Source organism: Ursus arctos, unplaced genomic scaffold (assembly GCF_023065955.2).
Source record: "Ursus arctos isolate Adak ecotype North America unplaced genomic scaffold, UrsArc2.0 scaffold_7, whole genome shotgun sequence".
NCBI classification, from domain to species: Eukaryota; Metazoa; Chordata; class Mammalia; order Carnivora; family Ursidae; genus Ursus; species Ursus arctos.
The window spans coordinates 6282416-6299759 of record NW_026623089.1 but is presented as its reverse complement, the minus strand read 5'-3'; the positions used below and the strand labels follow the sequence as shown (position 1 = coordinate 6299759).

Below are 17344 nucleotides of genomic sequence, written 5' to 3'. Positions count from 1 at the left end.
GGATCACTCAGATGATGTGGGAAGGGGATAGTTGGATCCATGAGAAAGCTGGGGATGTCAAGACCACCCAGTGGGAGGACGGAACAGGGCCGCGGTAGAACGGAGGACGGCAGGTAAGTTGGGGAAGTGTGTGTGCCTGGTAGTCTGTGAACTTGTCTTGACACTGGACGTATGAGGGGGTCAAGCTTTTTAAAGTGTTTTGTTAATATACATGTATATACTCTTGAGAAATAAGAAGCTGTGCTTTGAAGGTGCCTCTGGAGGAGGAAGTGCGTGAAGGAGCATGCAAAGTGGTCGTCAGAAACCTAGGAGAATTCAGATACAACCCAGGTCATACCTCTTAAAACCCCATGGGACCACGTGTTTTGAATGTTTATGAAATAGGCCTTTGCTCCGATGTTTTTGTTTGTTCGTTTTCGTATCCGTCCGTTCAGAGTGAACGAGGGCCATGTTTGAGTATTATATGAGTCTGCTCAGGCTGCCATAACAAAATAACCCCAGATCGGGTGGCTTAAATGACAGAAATCGTACTTTTCACAAGTTGGAAGCTGGAAGTCCAAGATCAAGGTGCCAGCAAGTTTGGGCTTTTCTGAGGCCTCTCTCCATGCTTGCGGATGGCTACCTTCTCCCTGTGCCCTTACCTGGTCTTCTGTGTGTGCGCACTGGTGTGTTTCTCTTAGAAGAACACCAGTCATGTGGGATCCGGGCCCCATCTTATGACCTGGTATAACTTTAATTACCTCTTTAAAGGCCCTGTCTCCAAAACTTTGGGGTTAGGGCCTTGCCATGAATTTGAAGGGGGTACAGTGAGAGCAGGTCACTGCGATGGCTGCACGTAGCTGGTTCCTTAGCCATCCTGTCCCTGTCCTGCCTTCATCCATTCCTGGGACACACAGGGGGTTGACATTGAAGTCTGCTTACAGGTGGTTTTCTTTCTCTTTTTTTGTGCAGTGAGCAAAAGTGTGTCTACTGCGGAGCAACAGTTGTGGAAAAAAAGCTTTTCTTGTTTTGAAAAAGGAATTCACAACTTTGAGTCAATTGATGATGCCACAAATGCTGCCCTTCTGTTGTGTAACACGGGGAGACTCATGCGGATTTGTGCGCAGGCGCACTGTGGTGCCGGCGATGAATTTAAGCGGGAATTCTCACCGGAAGAAGGCTTGTATTACAATAAGGTAACACATTTGCTTGCATGTCGGACCTCACCCATTACACCTAATTGTCATTTACCTTTGCCATTGCTCCATGAAAATATTCTAAAACTAGAGCTGTGGTGATGGCACAGGAGACAGACAAAACACTTAAGAGACCGGCCCGAGAATGTGAGAATTTTGTGTTGAAGGTGGCATATTGAAAAGATGATTATTCACTGACTTGTGTTGGCGTAAGCAGAGAAGACGTCAGGTGGATTAAAGGCTGACGTGGAGAAGGGTAACTGAGAAAGTGGAGGAGGAGCTTCGTGTGATGAGACGGGACAGGACTTTCCCAGCATGACACAATGGGCAGGGATCACAGTAAACCATGGATACATAATGTGTAAAAATAATGATTTCTAAATGCACAACAGAAAGCAAAATTGAAAAGCAAATCCTAATGTAGTCAAAAAATTGATAACATGGGACAGATCAGAGGTTGATAAATCCTTTATATATAAAGAAGAGTTAAGAACCATTGAAGGGGCGCCTGGCTGGCTCAGTTGGTAGAGCACATGACTCTTGGTCTTGGGGTTGTAGTTCAAGCCCCACGTTGGGTATAGTGCTTATTTTAAAAATAAATAAAATAATCACTGAAAATAAACTGTCCAAATAGAAAAAAAGGGCAAATAATCTTTTAAATTTTTTTTTAATTAACATATAGTGTATTATTGGTTTCAGAGGTATAGGTCTGTGATTCATCAGTCTTATATAATACCTGGTGCTCATTAAGGGGCAAATAATCCTGAACAAAAAAATTCATACATGTTAAAAATAATATGTAAGAAATTTCAAATTTTAAACTTTTATGAAATTTAAAAATTGAGTTTCTTTTGTCTATCCAGTCTCCAGGTATTTCTGCAAGTGGTAACATCCAGTGTTGGAGATGGTGCAAGGAATAAGAGCTCTCCTTTTTTTTTTTTTAAGATTTTATTTATTCGAGGGCGGGGCAGAGGGGGAGGGAGAAGGACAAGCAGACTCCATTAAGTGTGCAGACCCAACAGTGGGGCTCCATGTCAGGACCCTGAGATCATGACCTGAGCCAAAACCAAGAGTCAGGTGCTTAACCGACTGAGCCCCCCAGGTGCCATAAGAGCTCTCCTTTAACAAGTACTTCACAGCTATTTGAGTACTAGTGAAGAATGTTCATGGCGTGGGAGATTTTTTTTTTTTTTTTTTTTTTTTTTTAATTTACTAGAGCCCGAGTATGGGAGGAGGAGGCAGAGGCAGGGAAAGGGAGAGAGAGAGACAAGCAGACTACCTGCTGAGCACAGAGCCAGACGCAGGGCTCGATCTCACAACCCTGAGATTACCACCTGAGCCAAAACCAGGAGTCAGATACTTAACCAATTGCACCACCCAGGTGCCCCATGGCATGGGAGATTTTAAAATAAAAGTGACCTTTTTATAGTTTTTTTTAAGTTTATAGATACACAGAAAGTAGATAGATACAAGAAACGTAGAAATTATTGCTAGGTGATGGACTTAAATGTGATTTTATATGCTTAAATATAATGACCATGTTCTTCAGGCTGGGGTGGTAAAGGGTGGCGGGAGTTGCTGCTTTTTACAGTCAGATCCAGCAATTTTTTATCCTTAGACTCATCAAGTGATTTTTTTCTAGCTTTCTAGTTACATAAACAAATCTTCATTTAGACGAGATCGGCCGCATTCAGGGTGGTATGGCCGTAGACCAAATCTTCATTTAGAAAGGAAAAAACCAGAGGAAGGAAAGGCATCCCCGAGCATGAGTCAGAAAGCACTAAGGCTAATGCTGGACTCGCTGTGGAAATGTGGCGTGGCGTGCAGTCCCCTTGAAATGGCTTGCCTCATTGAAACAGGTTCTTTGATAAGGTTTTTTCCTTTCCTCATAATACTGCTCTTCTGTAAATTGTTCCCACATTAAATTAACATCTGGGGGATTTTAAATAATATGTTTTATTTTCATATGTTGTTGGCATAGCTTTAGACTGAGTCAGAACTGTATCTTTCCCTGTCTCACCAGGCTGTTGATTACTATTTGAAAGCTCTGAGGTCACTGGGAACACGAGACATACACCCGGCTGTTTGGGATTCAGTGAATTGGGAATTGTCCACTACTTACTTCACGATGGCAACTCTACAGCAAGATTATGCTCCATTGTCTAGGAAAGCTCAGGAGCAGGTAGTAATATTTGTAGTGCTATAAAAGAGCTCTTCAGCTCTGTTTTTGCCTTTAACAGATATTGAGCATATTTTCTGTAACAAGCAGTATTTAAATATTTTTATTTAAGATTATAGACTTGTCATTTTTTTTCTCCTCCTCCTTAAAAAAAAAAACAAAAACAAAACAGATTGAAAAAGAAGTCAGCGAGGCTATGATGAAGTCCCTGAAATACTGTGATGTGGACTCAGCGTCTGCTCGACAGCCTCTTTGTCAGTATCGAGCCGCGACCATCCATCACAGGCTGGCGTCCATGTACCACAGTTGTCTGAGAAATCAGGTATTGCCGTTCCAACTTAAGTTCAATGCCAAGTCCATTTAAAAGTGTTCTGGGTGTTTTTCTTATATTTCAGTATCTATTTAAATGCCATCTATTCTATTAGCTGCTTTAGAAAAACTTGCAGTGTAGGTCAGTTTCCCCTCTCGCCTGTGCTGCCTGTTTTTCTCTACTGTAATTGATTGGGTGTTAGTCTGCAAAATTAGCCTCTGTGCACCGCCCCCTGCCCACCAAGTCTCCCTCCAGACCTATCCAGAGTAACTGGTTTCCTGGATTTTCCAGTATGTCCACACCCTTTCTGTTTTACCACTTAAACAGTGTGTTTACATTTTACTGGGTGGTGAGCTTTGTAGGACAGATCATACTGTACATATTCCGTGGTTTACTGCCTTTCACTAGGCACAGTGTTTCTGAGGTTCCTCCTGGTTGGTGCATTTTCTCGGTTCACGAGTATTCATTCAATGAATATATCACAGTGTATTTGTCCGTTTTGTGATTCCTGAACTTCTGGGTGCTTTCAGTGTGAGGTTATTAGAAGTAATCGGCTGTGAACGGCCTTGTACATGAGTCCTGGCACTCAGATGCATGTGTGTCTACGAATAAATAGAGGCCTAGGTTGAAGGTACCTTCCTCCAGAGCGGTGGCATGGCTTCTGCCAAGGAGTCTTGTGTTTGAAGTTTCTCAGGAATGTTTTTTTGTTTGTGGTGGTGTTTCCCTTTTCTTAGCTCAGGACCAAGACAGCTTACCTTGCAGTCCCTAGGGCATGGGCCGCCTTCTAGGTGCCCTTGTTCTGAGAATATTGTCCTGTGAGGTCCAGCTTGATAATCAGAGAGGATTTCTTTCACTTTAAATTGGCCCTGGACTCTCTTCCCCTTGCCCCAGGAGGTCCTAACCAAAATTCAGGCTGCCCAGATGGCCTAATATCCTCGAGGCAGAAGCAAGCTTGAGCATTCAATGGGGAAAGCACAACGGGGAAAGCATTGTCGTTTCAGCAGGTAGTGCCAGGACAGCTGGAAGTCCACATGCAAGGCAATGGAGTTGGACTCCTGCGGCACCTGATAGACAACAATTAACCAAAAGTGGATTAAATATCTAACTGTAAGACTTCTAGAAAAATAATGCCACTACAGAACATTTAGTGATCCAGTCAGAGACTTGGTGAAGTAGTTACTGTGAAACCCAAGCTTTAAGATTTGTCTTTTTATTTTCTGTTTGACTCTAGGTTGGTGACGAACATCTTAGGAAGCAGCACCGGGTGCTGGCCGATCTTCACTATAGCAAAGCTGTTAAGCTTTTTCAGCTTCTCAAAGACGCTCCCTGTGAGCTGCTTCGAGTACAGCTGGAAAGGGTGGCGTTTGCAGAATTCCAAATGACCAGTAAGTCCCCACTTCCTCATTTCGCAGATTTGTGTGCGCTGACTTCCTGCTGGACCGTCTTAGCATGAGGCAGACCTGGGGATCTCTCTTGAATGTAAACAAGATTGTTTTCTTTTTCATTTGCCCATAGTTAATGGCTTTGGGTAGGGGCCACTTTTTTGAAGTTTAGAAAATGGATTTGATTATGTTCTGTGACCTATTTATGTTCAAAGAAATACTGAAATATAGCCCATGCTTTCTTATTTGGAAAAAAAATGTGACGAGTCAGTTGAGACCATTAGAGATGTAAGTCATCAGGAGCAGCATAGGAAGGGAGAAGCAGTGGTCCCACTGAATTCTGTTAACCTACAGTGGGTACGGGCAGCTGTGGAATAGGGAACTAGAACGTAGATCCCATGCAAGGTAGAGCTCTGCGGGAAGGGGAGGGAGGAGGCAGGCAGGCCGAAGAGCGGGCTCCATTAGGGTAGAGGCCACAGCGGGGAGGGAGTTGCCGCTCCGCACTGAACGTGTGTCCTGAGTTCTCTCGCTCTTGCCCACCTGCTCCCCTTCTGCAGAAGCGGTCCTTGCAGAAATAGCGCTCGTGTGGCAAAGAAACAAGAAGCGTTTCTTTGAAGTACAGCTGTTCATTAGATTTTACTTCAGTTGTTCCTTTGTATAAAATTTAAATAAATAAAATACTTAACCAGGTAGATGACTCTTTCAGTAGCATATCCCTGTCAGATGCACAGGAAAGTGATAGCGTTGCTGCCTCTGGGGTCGGCACCTGGGGGCCCAGGAGGAAGGCTTTCGCTGCTTTCTGATTCAGACTTTATACATTTTGAGAATGTATTACCTGAAACAGTTTTTTGTTGTTTTTTTGTTTTTGTTTTTTAAAGATTTTATTTACTTATTTGACAGAGAGAGAGAGAGACAGCCAGCGAGAGAGGGAACACAGGCAGGGGGAGTGGGAGAGGAAGAAGCAGGCTCCCAGTGGAGCAGGGGGCCCGATGGCGGGGCTCGATCCCAGGACTCCAGGATCACACCTGAGCCGAAGGCAGACGCTTAACAACTGAGCCACCCAGGCGCCCCTACCTGAAACAGTTTTTTAAAAATATTTTTTACTACGACACCTGCGTTGCACAGTTAAGTGTCCGACTCTTGATTTCGGCTGAGGTTGTGATCTCAGGGTCATGAGATCGAGTCCCACGTCACACTCCACACTCAGTGTGAAGTCTGCGTGAGACTTTCTCTCCCTCTCCTTCTGTCCTTCCCTCCCCCCACCCCTCCTAAAAAAAAAAGTTTTTTTTTTTACTAAAAGTATTTTTAACTTTTTGCCAGTGTATACTAGATGGCAGGATAAACTTTCTGGGGGGTGGGTTTTGGACGACCTTTTTTCATTTGCATCTTTGAATTTTCTGCCATGTTTGAATTCCTTCAAGAGAACAGGCATTATTTTCATAAAAACAGAGACTGGGAACAAATTTGCTAAGATGATAAGTATGGTTAATTTTCCTTCTAAAAACTGTTTAAAAATTGAGTACCTGAGTAAAGTAATGTAAACAGCTGGGGGCCTTTGGACCAGACTTGTACCAGCTGCTTTCTTTGACCTAACACTCGGGTCTTATTTCAGATCGGTTATGTTCCCACCCTGACAGAACCAAATGGTGAGGCAGGGAGACAATTGTTATTTATTGCTTTGTCTAGACTTAATATTTTTACCTAGGGATAATTACTAAAAGTTGGATTTTAGAAAATTTGTTTAGATTCTCATGAGCTACTTTTACAGCATTTGAAAATCAGTTTTTATTAATACATTGACATTGGATGGATTTCTAGATTTATATTCAAAGGAATGATCATTTTTGTGTTTAACACTCTAGGTCAGAATAGCAATGTTGGAAAATTAAAAACACTATCTGGGGCTCTTGATATAATGGTGAGAACTAAGCATGCATTCCAGCTCATCAGAAAGGAACTTGTAGAGGAGTTTGACCAGGTAAATGGAGAAAATATTTATCTTTGTTTTTTGTGTGTCTTAAGCTAAAGGGTGAACGTATACGTGAGCATATGTGTGTGTATGTGTGTTATGTGTGTATATGTATATATGGACATATACATACATATATGTGCTTTGCATAAAACACATTAACAGTGATCTGTTGTGTTTTCTTGGTGGAATTATTAGACTCTTTAAGTTGGAATTATATCTTTTATATTAAAATTTTTTTCTTTAAATAACCACATAGAGCTTACTAAGACCCCAGTAGCATAACGTCTCTGTTGTGTTTTCCTTTTGCTTTTTTTGTTCTTTTTTATTGTTATTCTGTTTGTTTTTAAGAAAGAAAGAGGTACATAGCTCTTTTATAATTTCTACTAAACTGCCAGGGAGCATTTGAACAATGAATGGGCTTAAGCTCCTTGGAAAGCATTTCTGGTTTGCCTGGCATTCCAGCGTTCTTGCTGCCTCCTGCTGTTGCTGAAAACTTCCCTGAGTCCCCCATGGTCCACCAGCCTGTTACCTTCTCCACCCCTGGTTTGTCCAGCCCTGCACCGTGCCCGTTTCCATCTTGCTCCTTTACTGTGCAGTGTTACAAAGTAGGAGATTGCTGTTTGGGATTAATTTCTTCTCCATAAGTCTCTGTTAGATGTGAGACATTTTTCACAGGTTTTAGTTTGTCAGAGTGATCTCCGGGCTTCTGCCACCAACAGGCTGTGCCTGGAGGAAAATAAATGACCTGGGGTTTCCTTTTTGTTTTGTTTTTGGCTAAAAAGTTTACTGGGTGAATGAAACTGTGGTCCCTTCACTTCACTATGAAGCTGTCACTGTCGGCTAGCTTAGGTGAAGTCACTTCTTGTTGTTTTCAGCCTAAGAGTGATGAGTCCACTCCAGCTGCTGATTCCTCTCCTAGTCTTAATCGAGAAGAAGTGATCAAGCTCCTCAGTATATTTGAGTCTCGGTTGTCGTTCCTTCTCCTTCAGTCCATCAAGCTGCTGTCTTCAACTAAGAAGAAAACAAGGTAAAGCCAATGGTTCTTTGTGGAAATTTCTTTTCCAGCGCCTTACCTGTAGAAAGGTAATCTCTACTGACCATACAAAAAGATAGGTTGTATTCATTCTGTCTTTCATGTGGGTGATCGGGGATTTTAAGTGGTGCTCTTGCCTGACTTGGTAAATCAGATGAGACTCCTCTCCGTGTGGCCTACTACATATTGGAACTATAGACACAGATCTTGCTTCCTAAGAATAAATACTCTACTGGTTATAATGTTTTCCCTGAGACCGGTAACTGACCCTGGAATGAAGACTTCAACTGTTTTTAGTAACTCTCCGTTGTCTTTAATGGGAAGTCAGGACTACAGTTTTGATAGCACCAAATGCACTAGTAGGAAGGAGACAACAGAGCATCGAAATCTCTGTAAAGCCCAAAACTTAGTGAGAAGTGTGAGCGTCTCAGCACAAGGTTCTCATACACCTATGTCAGTTTCTACAATTCTGTTGTTTGCCAGAGTTCATATGGTGGCATTATTAATTTAATTTGAAGTTCTAATAGTAAGTACTAGATCAGGAAGACATAAATAATATGTCATTCTTTTTTTAAAATATAAGTACAATCTGGCCATATTACAAAACTTGGAAAATAGGGGGAAAAAATCACCCTACACATACATTGTTACCAGTTATTCTATGTGTGTTTTATCAGTTTATAATCTTCAGGTGCTTTGTCTCTGTGTTTTAGTTTACATAGAGTAAAATTTACTTTTGGTGGTATGTAGTCCTTCAAGCTTGGACAAACACAGACATGTCTCTCCTGCGGAAATCATGACACAGAGCAGTTCCGTCATTCCCTCTTGCTGCTACTTTGTGGTAGCCCCTGCTCCGCCCCTTCCTTAGAGCTCAGGGAGAAAGCTTGCTGTAGTAAGTGTAGCATCAGCCGTGGGTTTTTGTAGGTGCCTTTATCAAGCTGAGAATGTTCCCTTCTGTTCCTAGTTTTTATCATGAATGGATGTGGAATTTTTGTCAGACGTTTAATGGTACACACGTTGAAATGACCACATGGTTTTCCTTCTTTAGTCTCTCGATGTGCTGGAGCTCATTGAGTTTTTTTGAATGTTAAACCAGCTTTGCGTTCCTGAGATAAACTCGACTTTGTTGGCATGTGTCATTCTTAGGATCCCTGGGATTCTGCGTCCTTACACTGTGTTGAGGACTTTTGTGTCTGTCTGTGAGGATGGTCCCCTCCTGTAGTGTGATCGCAGTTCTGGTCTTGTAGTGGTTTTGTCTGCTTTCAGCACAAGAGCAGCGCTGACCTTATGAAATCGATTTGCAAGTGTTTCCTCTTCTAGTTTTTAGAAGCATAGAGTTATTGTTTCTTCCCTAAAGGTTTGTTAGAATTTACTAGTGAAATTATCTTAACCTAGAGTTGGCTTTATTGAAAGTTTTTCACAATGAGCTTCATTTCTTTTCGTAGATAAAATACTATTCAGGTTGACTTCTTGAGGGATGAATGTCTGTTTTAGCCGTTGTCTGATGTATAGGTTCACATATTTCCATATATCCTCTTAATGTCTTACGGTGTTTGTAGTGATAGCCCTCTTTTCATTCCTGATATTGCCAACTTTTGTCTTTTTTTTCCTTGGTTAGTCTGATGAGGAGTTCATCAATTTTATTGATCTTTCTGAAGAACTGGCATATTCGATTGAATTTTTTTTCCCCGTTGTTTTTCTATTCTCAGTGTCGTTGATTTATACATTTATCTATATACCTTTTCTGCTTATTGTGAGTTTAATTTGCTCTTATACTTATTTCTTAAAGTGGAAGCGTAGATTATTGACTTGAGATCCTTTCTCTTTTCTAATATAAGCATCTACTGTAAATTTTACTCTGCTTTTGCTACATCTCACAAATGTATTTTCTTTTTCTTTCGGTTTAATACTAATTTTTGATAGCCCCTGAAACTTCCTCTTTGACCCCTGTGTTATTTAGAAGCATGCTGCTTAGTTTCTAGATAGTGGGACTTTCCAGATAATATTTATTATGGATTACTAGTAATTCCATTATGTGATGAGACCTTAACTTCGTATGGCTTCTCTTCTTTCACATTAGTGTACGTTTGTGTTGCCTAGGATATGGTTTGTCTTTCCATGTGCACTTGAAGTATATGGGTATCCTGCTGTCTTGGATAGAGTGTCCTGGAAATTTCAATTAAGTTGGTTTATAGTATTATTCAGGTCTTCTGTATTCTTACTGACTTTCTAGTTGCTTGTTTTATCAATTACTAAGGACTGGAATTCTCCAAGTATAGTTGTGGATTCATCTGTTTTTTCTTTTTGGTTCTGTCAGTTTTGTTTCCTCTGTTTTGATGTGGACCCAGATGTATACACATTTAGGATTGTTCTGTCTTAGAGAATTGACCCCTTATCATGTGATACCCACTTTTTATCTTAATATAGCTACTCAGCTTTCTTTTGGTTAATGTTTTTTTCTTTCTTTTAACCTAACTATGCCATTTTTAGTAAAAGTGAGATTCTTATAAATGACATATATAATTGGGTCTTGCTTTTTTTAATCCAAACTTATAATTGGTGTCCTCAGACCATTCACATTTAAGGTGATTATAAATATAGTTAGATAAAATCTATCATCTTGCTAGCTGTTTTGTCTTTTCCGTCTTCTCGAGTTAATTGAGCATTTTCTATGATTGCATTTTATTTTACTATTGATTTACTATTTATACAGTTTTTTAAATGTTTTCGTGTTTGACCTGGGGTTTAGATTTACATCTTTACGCAGAGGCCACTTTCATGTGATATTCTGTGGCCTCACATGTTGTATGAAGACCTTCAGATAGTCACTCCCGGTTCTTCCCTCTCATCAGTTGTGTTGCCATTCATTTCACTTTTACATATGTTACAAATAGTACAGTACTTCTGTTTCTGCTTTAGATAGTTACCCCTTAGAGCAGTTAAGAATAAGAGAACAACTTATTTTTATATGAATTTATCGTACCTTCGTTTATTCCATATCTAGTGCTCTTCTTGGTACAGATACCATTTTCTGTCTGATGTCCTATTCCTTCTGCATGAAGAACTTCCTTTAACCAGTACCAGCAAAGAATTCATCCATTTTGATTGTCTGAGAAAGTCTTTGTTCCTCCGTCAGCTTTGGGAGATGTTTTAGCTGGGTATGGAGTTCTAGGTTGACAGACCTTTTTGTCCCACACTTGAAGGATGTCCCTCCCTTGCCTTCTGGCTTGCGTGTCCTCTGACAAGGAGCCTGCTCTGATTCTTACCTTTGTTCTTAGGTATATAATGTGCCCTTTTTTCCTCCAGCTGCTTTCAAGATTTTTCTCCCCCCTACCCCCCCAGCAGTTTGAACATGATATTCTTGGGTGTGTTGTGATGTCTCCTTCCCTCCTTGGTATTTTTATTTCTTCTGTTCCATTCTCTCTTCTTTCTCTGTGGTGCCAGTTGTACCTGTGCTAACCTGTCTTCAAGTTCACGGATTCTTACTTTTGTGTCATGTACAGTTGAACTTGTCAAAGGTATTCTCTGTCTCTCTTCACTGTGTTCCTCATTTCTGGTATTCCCATTGGGTTTTTTGTAGGTTCCGTCTCTGCTGAAGTGACCATTCTGATCCTGCACATTGTCCACATTTTCTGCTTGAGCCTTTTAATATATTAATCATCGTCATTTTAAATCACCTATCGGGTAGTTCCAACATCTGTGTCATATCTGAGTCTGGTTCTGTTGAGTCTTCGTCTCTTGGCATGTGTTGTTCCCTTATCTTTCTACATCTCATAGTTATGAAACTGGACATCTCAGCCTGAGGTAAATAATTTTCATGCCTGGAAGGTTCTTACACCTGTCCCATGCTAGGCCTTTAGTATGGGGGGTTGAATTCATTTTTCTAGCCTGGAGCTGAGCTGTGGTTGAGATTTTTTTGTTGCTGTGGTTACTTTTCATGTCCAGCAGCCTTCAAGTTCCGCCAGCAGTGCCTGTGGTTAGTGTGGAGCACGTCTGCAGAGGGCTTTTCTGAATGTCTCCTCCACCTTTAGTTTCAGGATTTTCCTAAGGAAGGTGTGTGGTAGCTCAGAGAGGGTCTCTTCCCTCTCTTCCAGCTCTCTCAGCTATATTCCACTCCTGCTTGTCCTTCAATGCTTCTAGCCTGCTAGGGAGGGGAGGAGGGTGGGCCAGGCCTTCTCAGTTGTTTTGGGTAAGCCTCAGTCTTAGGCAGAAGCTGGGTCCCTGAGTCCCAGGTGTGTGGCCTCACACAGCTCCTGCCCCACCCCCGGGGTAGGGTGGTTTTTTCTGTTCACGGCTTTATCTGCATTGACTTTGACCAGTGCGGTAAGGCTGCCATTACTTGTTGCCTTCCTCTCCCTTGACGAGTCCCTGCAGATGAAGGCTTTCATTCCTTGGAGAAAAGGGTCTGCGTGGAGCTGCCTGCCCTCCTGTAGCCCTAGCTGGCCCCCTTGCCCAGCCTGCAGGGAGGTCGCTTTCTTAGGGCTCTCACCAGTTTTTTATGTGAGCCATCTGGTAGGGTCCTTGAAAAAAAGCCTACCAGACAAGGTGAACTCATCCGGTATCTGCAGCCCCCAGGGGCCCCGCACTCCTTCACCAGCCCTCACTCAGCCTCTCCTAGCTCATTAACTATTTTAGCTAAATCCTTAGCAGTATCTGGGTATCTGGCTGCATCTGCCCCAGGCGAGGAAGTACTTCCCTGTCTCCCTGTCCGTCCCTAGTTTTCAGAGTCTTTGCTTGCCCAGCGACCCCAGCTCTTCGATAGATTCATGCAAAGTCACGCACTTGTAGTTTGTTCTGCTTTGTGTTGCTGTGTTTGTCAGAAGGATGGGAATGATACTTTTTCCTGCCATCTACATTCTGAGAAGAAACCCTTTCCAGTAAATGCTTTCAGATACTTCTCTGTGGCCCGAGGAGACTTTCTTTGGGGAGGAGCACTCAGTCTTAGGTGCAGTGCCGTCCCAGTACCCTGTCCATCCTGGGCGGCCGCTGGATGTGCTGTCCCTGGACCCCACACGGAGTACTGATACGTGCACTGTGGTTCAGCAGGTATGCCCATCTCTGAAGAACCAAAGAACTAAAAGGCAGAGGAGACAGTGCAAGTAGTGACAGACAGTTGAAAAACTTAGGGCTTTTCCTGTTTAACAACAGCGGGTAAATTTTATTTTTTCTTGGTTTCCACAAGGTGGCAATATAAACATAGGATATGTGAGAAACAGTGATTCACTGATTTTCACAAATTGATGATTTGAGTAGTTAGCTAACAGGTGATAGTTCAGTCTTACAGTATCTTTTATAAACATAACTGTCGGGGTGCCTGGGTGGCTCAGTCGGTTACGTGTTCAGCTCTTGGTTTCAGCTCAGATTGTGGTCTCAGGGTCGTGAGATCGAGCCGCCAGTCCTGTTCTGCACTGGGCCCGGAGCCTGTTAAGGTTCTTTCTCCCCCATCCCCACACACTCGTGCACACTCTAAGAAATAAATTAAATCTTAAACAAAACTGTCCTGAGGGTATGGCTTCAGTAATTTTTATTTTAGTGAAGGGTCTTCTAACCTGTTTTTGAGGTTATTAATATCCTGTTGAAAAAAATGCAATCTGAAGTTTTCATGTATGATGCATAAAGTCCTGTTTAGCTAATTTGTGTTTTTTTCAAGGTTTATTAAATAAAAGACTATTAAATGTGATATTTATGTTTATACAGTTTATATTTTGATAGGCTTCAAAACACAGAGAAATTGGTTACCAGGTCAGTGACTGGTGTCTCTCCTGTGTCACTGATCGCACATGAAAACATGGGAGCTTATTGTAAGGAGGGAGGCCTCTGGTGCTGAGGCCCTTCTGTCACCACGATCCGTGAGTGTTCCTGTGTGGAGTAAAGGGAGATCAGAACTTTTTGTTTTTGTTTAATTATGTGAAAGAGAGCACTAGTGGGGGGAGAAGGGGCAGCAGGAGAGGGAGAAGCAGATTCAGGGCTCCATCCCAGGACCCTGGGTTCATGACCTGAGAAAAGGCAGATGCTTAATTGACTCAGCCACCCAGGTGCCCCAGAACTAGACTTTAAAAGAAAGTCCCAGAACTAGACTTTAAAAGAAAGGACATCATATGCTTGTCTTTTGTTTTGATTATTCTCTATCCACCACAACCTGCTTTAAAAAAAAAAAAAAAAACTTAGTGATTAAAAATCTTAATTTTCTTAGAATGCTCTTATCACAACTTCCTCTTAAGACAACCATTGTTGTCCTGCTAGAAATGCTTGTTTAGTCTGTTGGGTTGTGTTTTCTTTTTGAATGAAGAAATATAGTACTCTTGTACTGTATTTTAATATTCATCGCTTTAGCAGATTGGAGCCTCTTGACCTTTTTTCGATGGCTTTGGGGTTTCATAGAATGAGAAACTATGAAAAATAGAAGTAATCACTGAGGGTTTGGAAAGCCCTTGACCATGGTACAAAGAGCAGATCTTTTAGCTTTATGGGCTGTTCCTGGCCATTAATATGTACATTTAATATTTGGTTAAGATTATTAAAAGGAAAATAAAGGAATGTTAGTTGCCTTTGGAAAAATAAACCAATGAAATGTTGGGACCTGTCTTGTTAGAGTTCATGGTTCAGTGAGACTATTGATGAGAGTTGATTAAGGATGGGAATCATTTGTAGAAATTGGAAGATGGGGGCACCTGGGTGCCTCAATCGGTGAAGCACCTACCTTCGGCTCAGGTCATGATGCCAGGGCCCAGTCGAGCTCCCTGCTCAGGAGGAAACCAGGTTCTCTCCCTCTGCCTGCCACTCCCCCTGCTTGTGCGCTCTCTTTCTCTCAAATGAATAAAATCTTTTTAAAAAAAGAAAAATTGGACGATTAAGATTTAAGAGTCAGAATTAGGATCAGAACAAATCTGAAAGGGTTTTAAATTTATAATCCCAGCAGTCATCCGTGATCTTTAGGCCCCCAGCTAAAATGTGGTATCACTGTCCATGAAGAAAAATTCATTTTTGGAGCACTGGTTCTGATTGTTAAGTACTACTGCCTTGATTTGTCAGGAGTTTAAATTTCTTATAAGGTTATCAGAGGTTTTATAAATGTCAGCCCCACCCAGAAATTAAAACATAGCCCTCTTAGGCCCAAACTGTAGATAGTGAATGCATTTTGAACTATCACTTTTACTGTGCCATGGGTGGTTTGAAAGGAAGAGAGATTTGCCTGATAAAAGAAGTAGGACTAAGAGAAACGGGTTTCTAGAGAGCGGTGTGTGGGACCCACACTCTTTCAGCCTGGCCTGTGGTCAGCCCCAGTCTGGACAGGTGGGTCCCGTTGAGGAGGAGTGAGTGGAGCCATGAAGAAGAGGAGTCGTCGTCCTAGCCCGAGCCTTGATGTGCACCAGAGGGAGGTTCTAGACCGCTGGTTTGCTCTCTGGCCAGCCTGATGGGCACTCGGCAAAAGCAGAACATTTGCTTGTTGGTGAATGGAAAGAACATAGCATTTGAAGTCAGAGAATATAATGTTTTGATCTCAGTCCAAATTAGTTAGCCCTCCTGGGCCTTGGTTTTTACATCTGTAGGGTAGGAATGTTCCAAGTCCTTGCCCTTCTGAGGCAGTGGTTATCACGTGCTTCTGATGCAGACGTGCACACGTGAGGAGACGAGCCCCTGGGAGCAGGAGCTAGTCACGTGTGGCCAGAGGGTCTGTACTGCATCTGGACTCGGTTAGAAAAGGGTGTTGGAGATGAACTGCCATGCAATTAGTAGTCTTTTCTACTAGTAACATAAATATAACCCACTCATCTGTCCTATGGGGGACCTTTTTTCAGGCCAAACAACTAAGTCTTCACTGAAATACTTTCTAAGTGGAGTCCTCTGGGAGCCTGCCCCTGGGGGGCGTTCTTCCCAGGAAGTGGCCCGGGCAGCGAGGTGCAGCTGCTCCCGAGTCTGGAGCCTGGGCTTCAGTCCGGCACAATTCTAGCCCCACGGAGAGTAGTCCCACATTCAGGCTGTTTGATCTGAGGGGTGTCGGGCTCAGCACAGAGGAGGGAGAAAATATCGGAGAGCTTTCCATGCCCTCCTCAGCCTGTCTCCGTTGGATTTTCTTCACAGCGTGTCTCATCTGACACGCTGTTTTTTTCTCGGCCAATGCACGTCTCTCCCCCCCCCCACCCCCGCCCCACTCCTGCCTCAGTGGAACACAGGTGCTGAGAGGGAGGGGACTCTTGGCCTGGCCTCTGCCAGAAGCCGTTCCCACTACACGGGAGGCACTCAGACACTTGTAAAGAGAAGGAACGTTGGTTCTAAGTAAATGTCCACAGACAGGCCTCTAAGCAGCGGGTGCAAGAAGGTGAGTATGGACTGAACGTGAATAGAGCACCTGCTTCCCTGTGCAGAGTGAAGGGCTGTTGCTGTTTACTGTTTGGATTTCTTCTTGAATTGTTGGTGGGCACCGCCGTGCACTTCCCTTCTTTTTGTTTGAACGCAGCAGTAATACTGAAGAAGATGTAGTCCTCAAAACCAACAAGCAGATTTACTCGCAGCTTTTGAGAGCTACTGCTAACAAAAATGCCACCCTTCTGGAAAGAATCGACGTTCTCATCCATTTGCTGGATCAGCTTGCTCGCGGCGGCGGCGTGCAGTGACTCGCGCCCGAGGCTCCGGCCGCGGAGATGCTCAGTGCCTTCTGCTCTCGGGGGCTGGTATGTCCATTCGGTGCTTCGTGTCATTAAATCCGAGGGAAGTAGCCACTCCCAGCGGGCCCGGCAGTGGAAACGCAGAGTTCTCTTTTCCCGTGGCAGACAAGTCATGGTCGAGGTCTTTGACTTCTTCATCGAAGTGCTAAAATCAGTCGGACTCGGAGCTCCCAGCGTGTGTTTCTTTGAGACGTACGTGGTGCCTCCGCGTTAGACTTGCTGTGGCGCCGGTACACTTGTAGACAGTTTGAAGTATGTTAAGCTACGTGGGTTTAAGGTAATACTTACTTTGGATGATGTTACTTTGGTCAAGGGGACTTATCCCAATGATTTTAGTGGTTCACGTGGGTTCGAGAAACGCTGTGTGCACCTGCAGGGTCTCCGCAGTCGCACAGGAGGAAGCCCGTCCTTCGCTTCGGGGCGGGTTTGGTGGAGACTGGCCATTGTGCGGGTGTCTGTATTTAGTGCATGTTCTGAAAGGATCCGCTTTTCTTTGACTTCGTATGACAGTTGATTAAGAATAGGTACTACTCCCCCCCAGCCTTTTTTTTTTTTTTTTCATTTTAAACTTGAAACTGTGAATAAGGTAAGAAAACTATTTTGAATAAATAAATTATTTATTTAAAA

The 17344-nt window shown here is 42.9% G+C and overlaps 1 protein-coding gene across 4 annotated transcripts in view; it reads left to right on the top strand.

The window, feature by feature from the left end:
- Positions 1-17344, top strand: part of EDRF1 (erythroid differentiation regulatory factor 1) — a 41718-nt gene extending 24374 nt beyond the window's left edge. For 2 of the 4 annotated variants that reach the window (XM_044382247.3, XM_026494361.4), the window contains 7 exons: positions 952-1175; positions 3199-3357; positions 3527-3676; positions 4896-5049; positions 6909-7024; positions 7894-8045; positions 16510-17344. In XM_044382247.3, the coding sequence (XP_044238182.1) occupies positions 952-1175; positions 3199-3357; positions 3527-3676; positions 4896-5049; positions 6909-7024; positions 7894-8045; positions 16510-16666 (1112 nt within the window). In that variant the 3' untranslated portion in view covers positions 16667-17344. The remainder of the gene's footprint in view (positions 1-951; positions 1176-3198; positions 3358-3526; positions 3677-4895; positions 5050-6908; positions 7025-7893; positions 8046-16509) is intronic. The other 2 variants (XM_026494362.4, XM_048219070.2) reach the window with 1 other exon arrangement.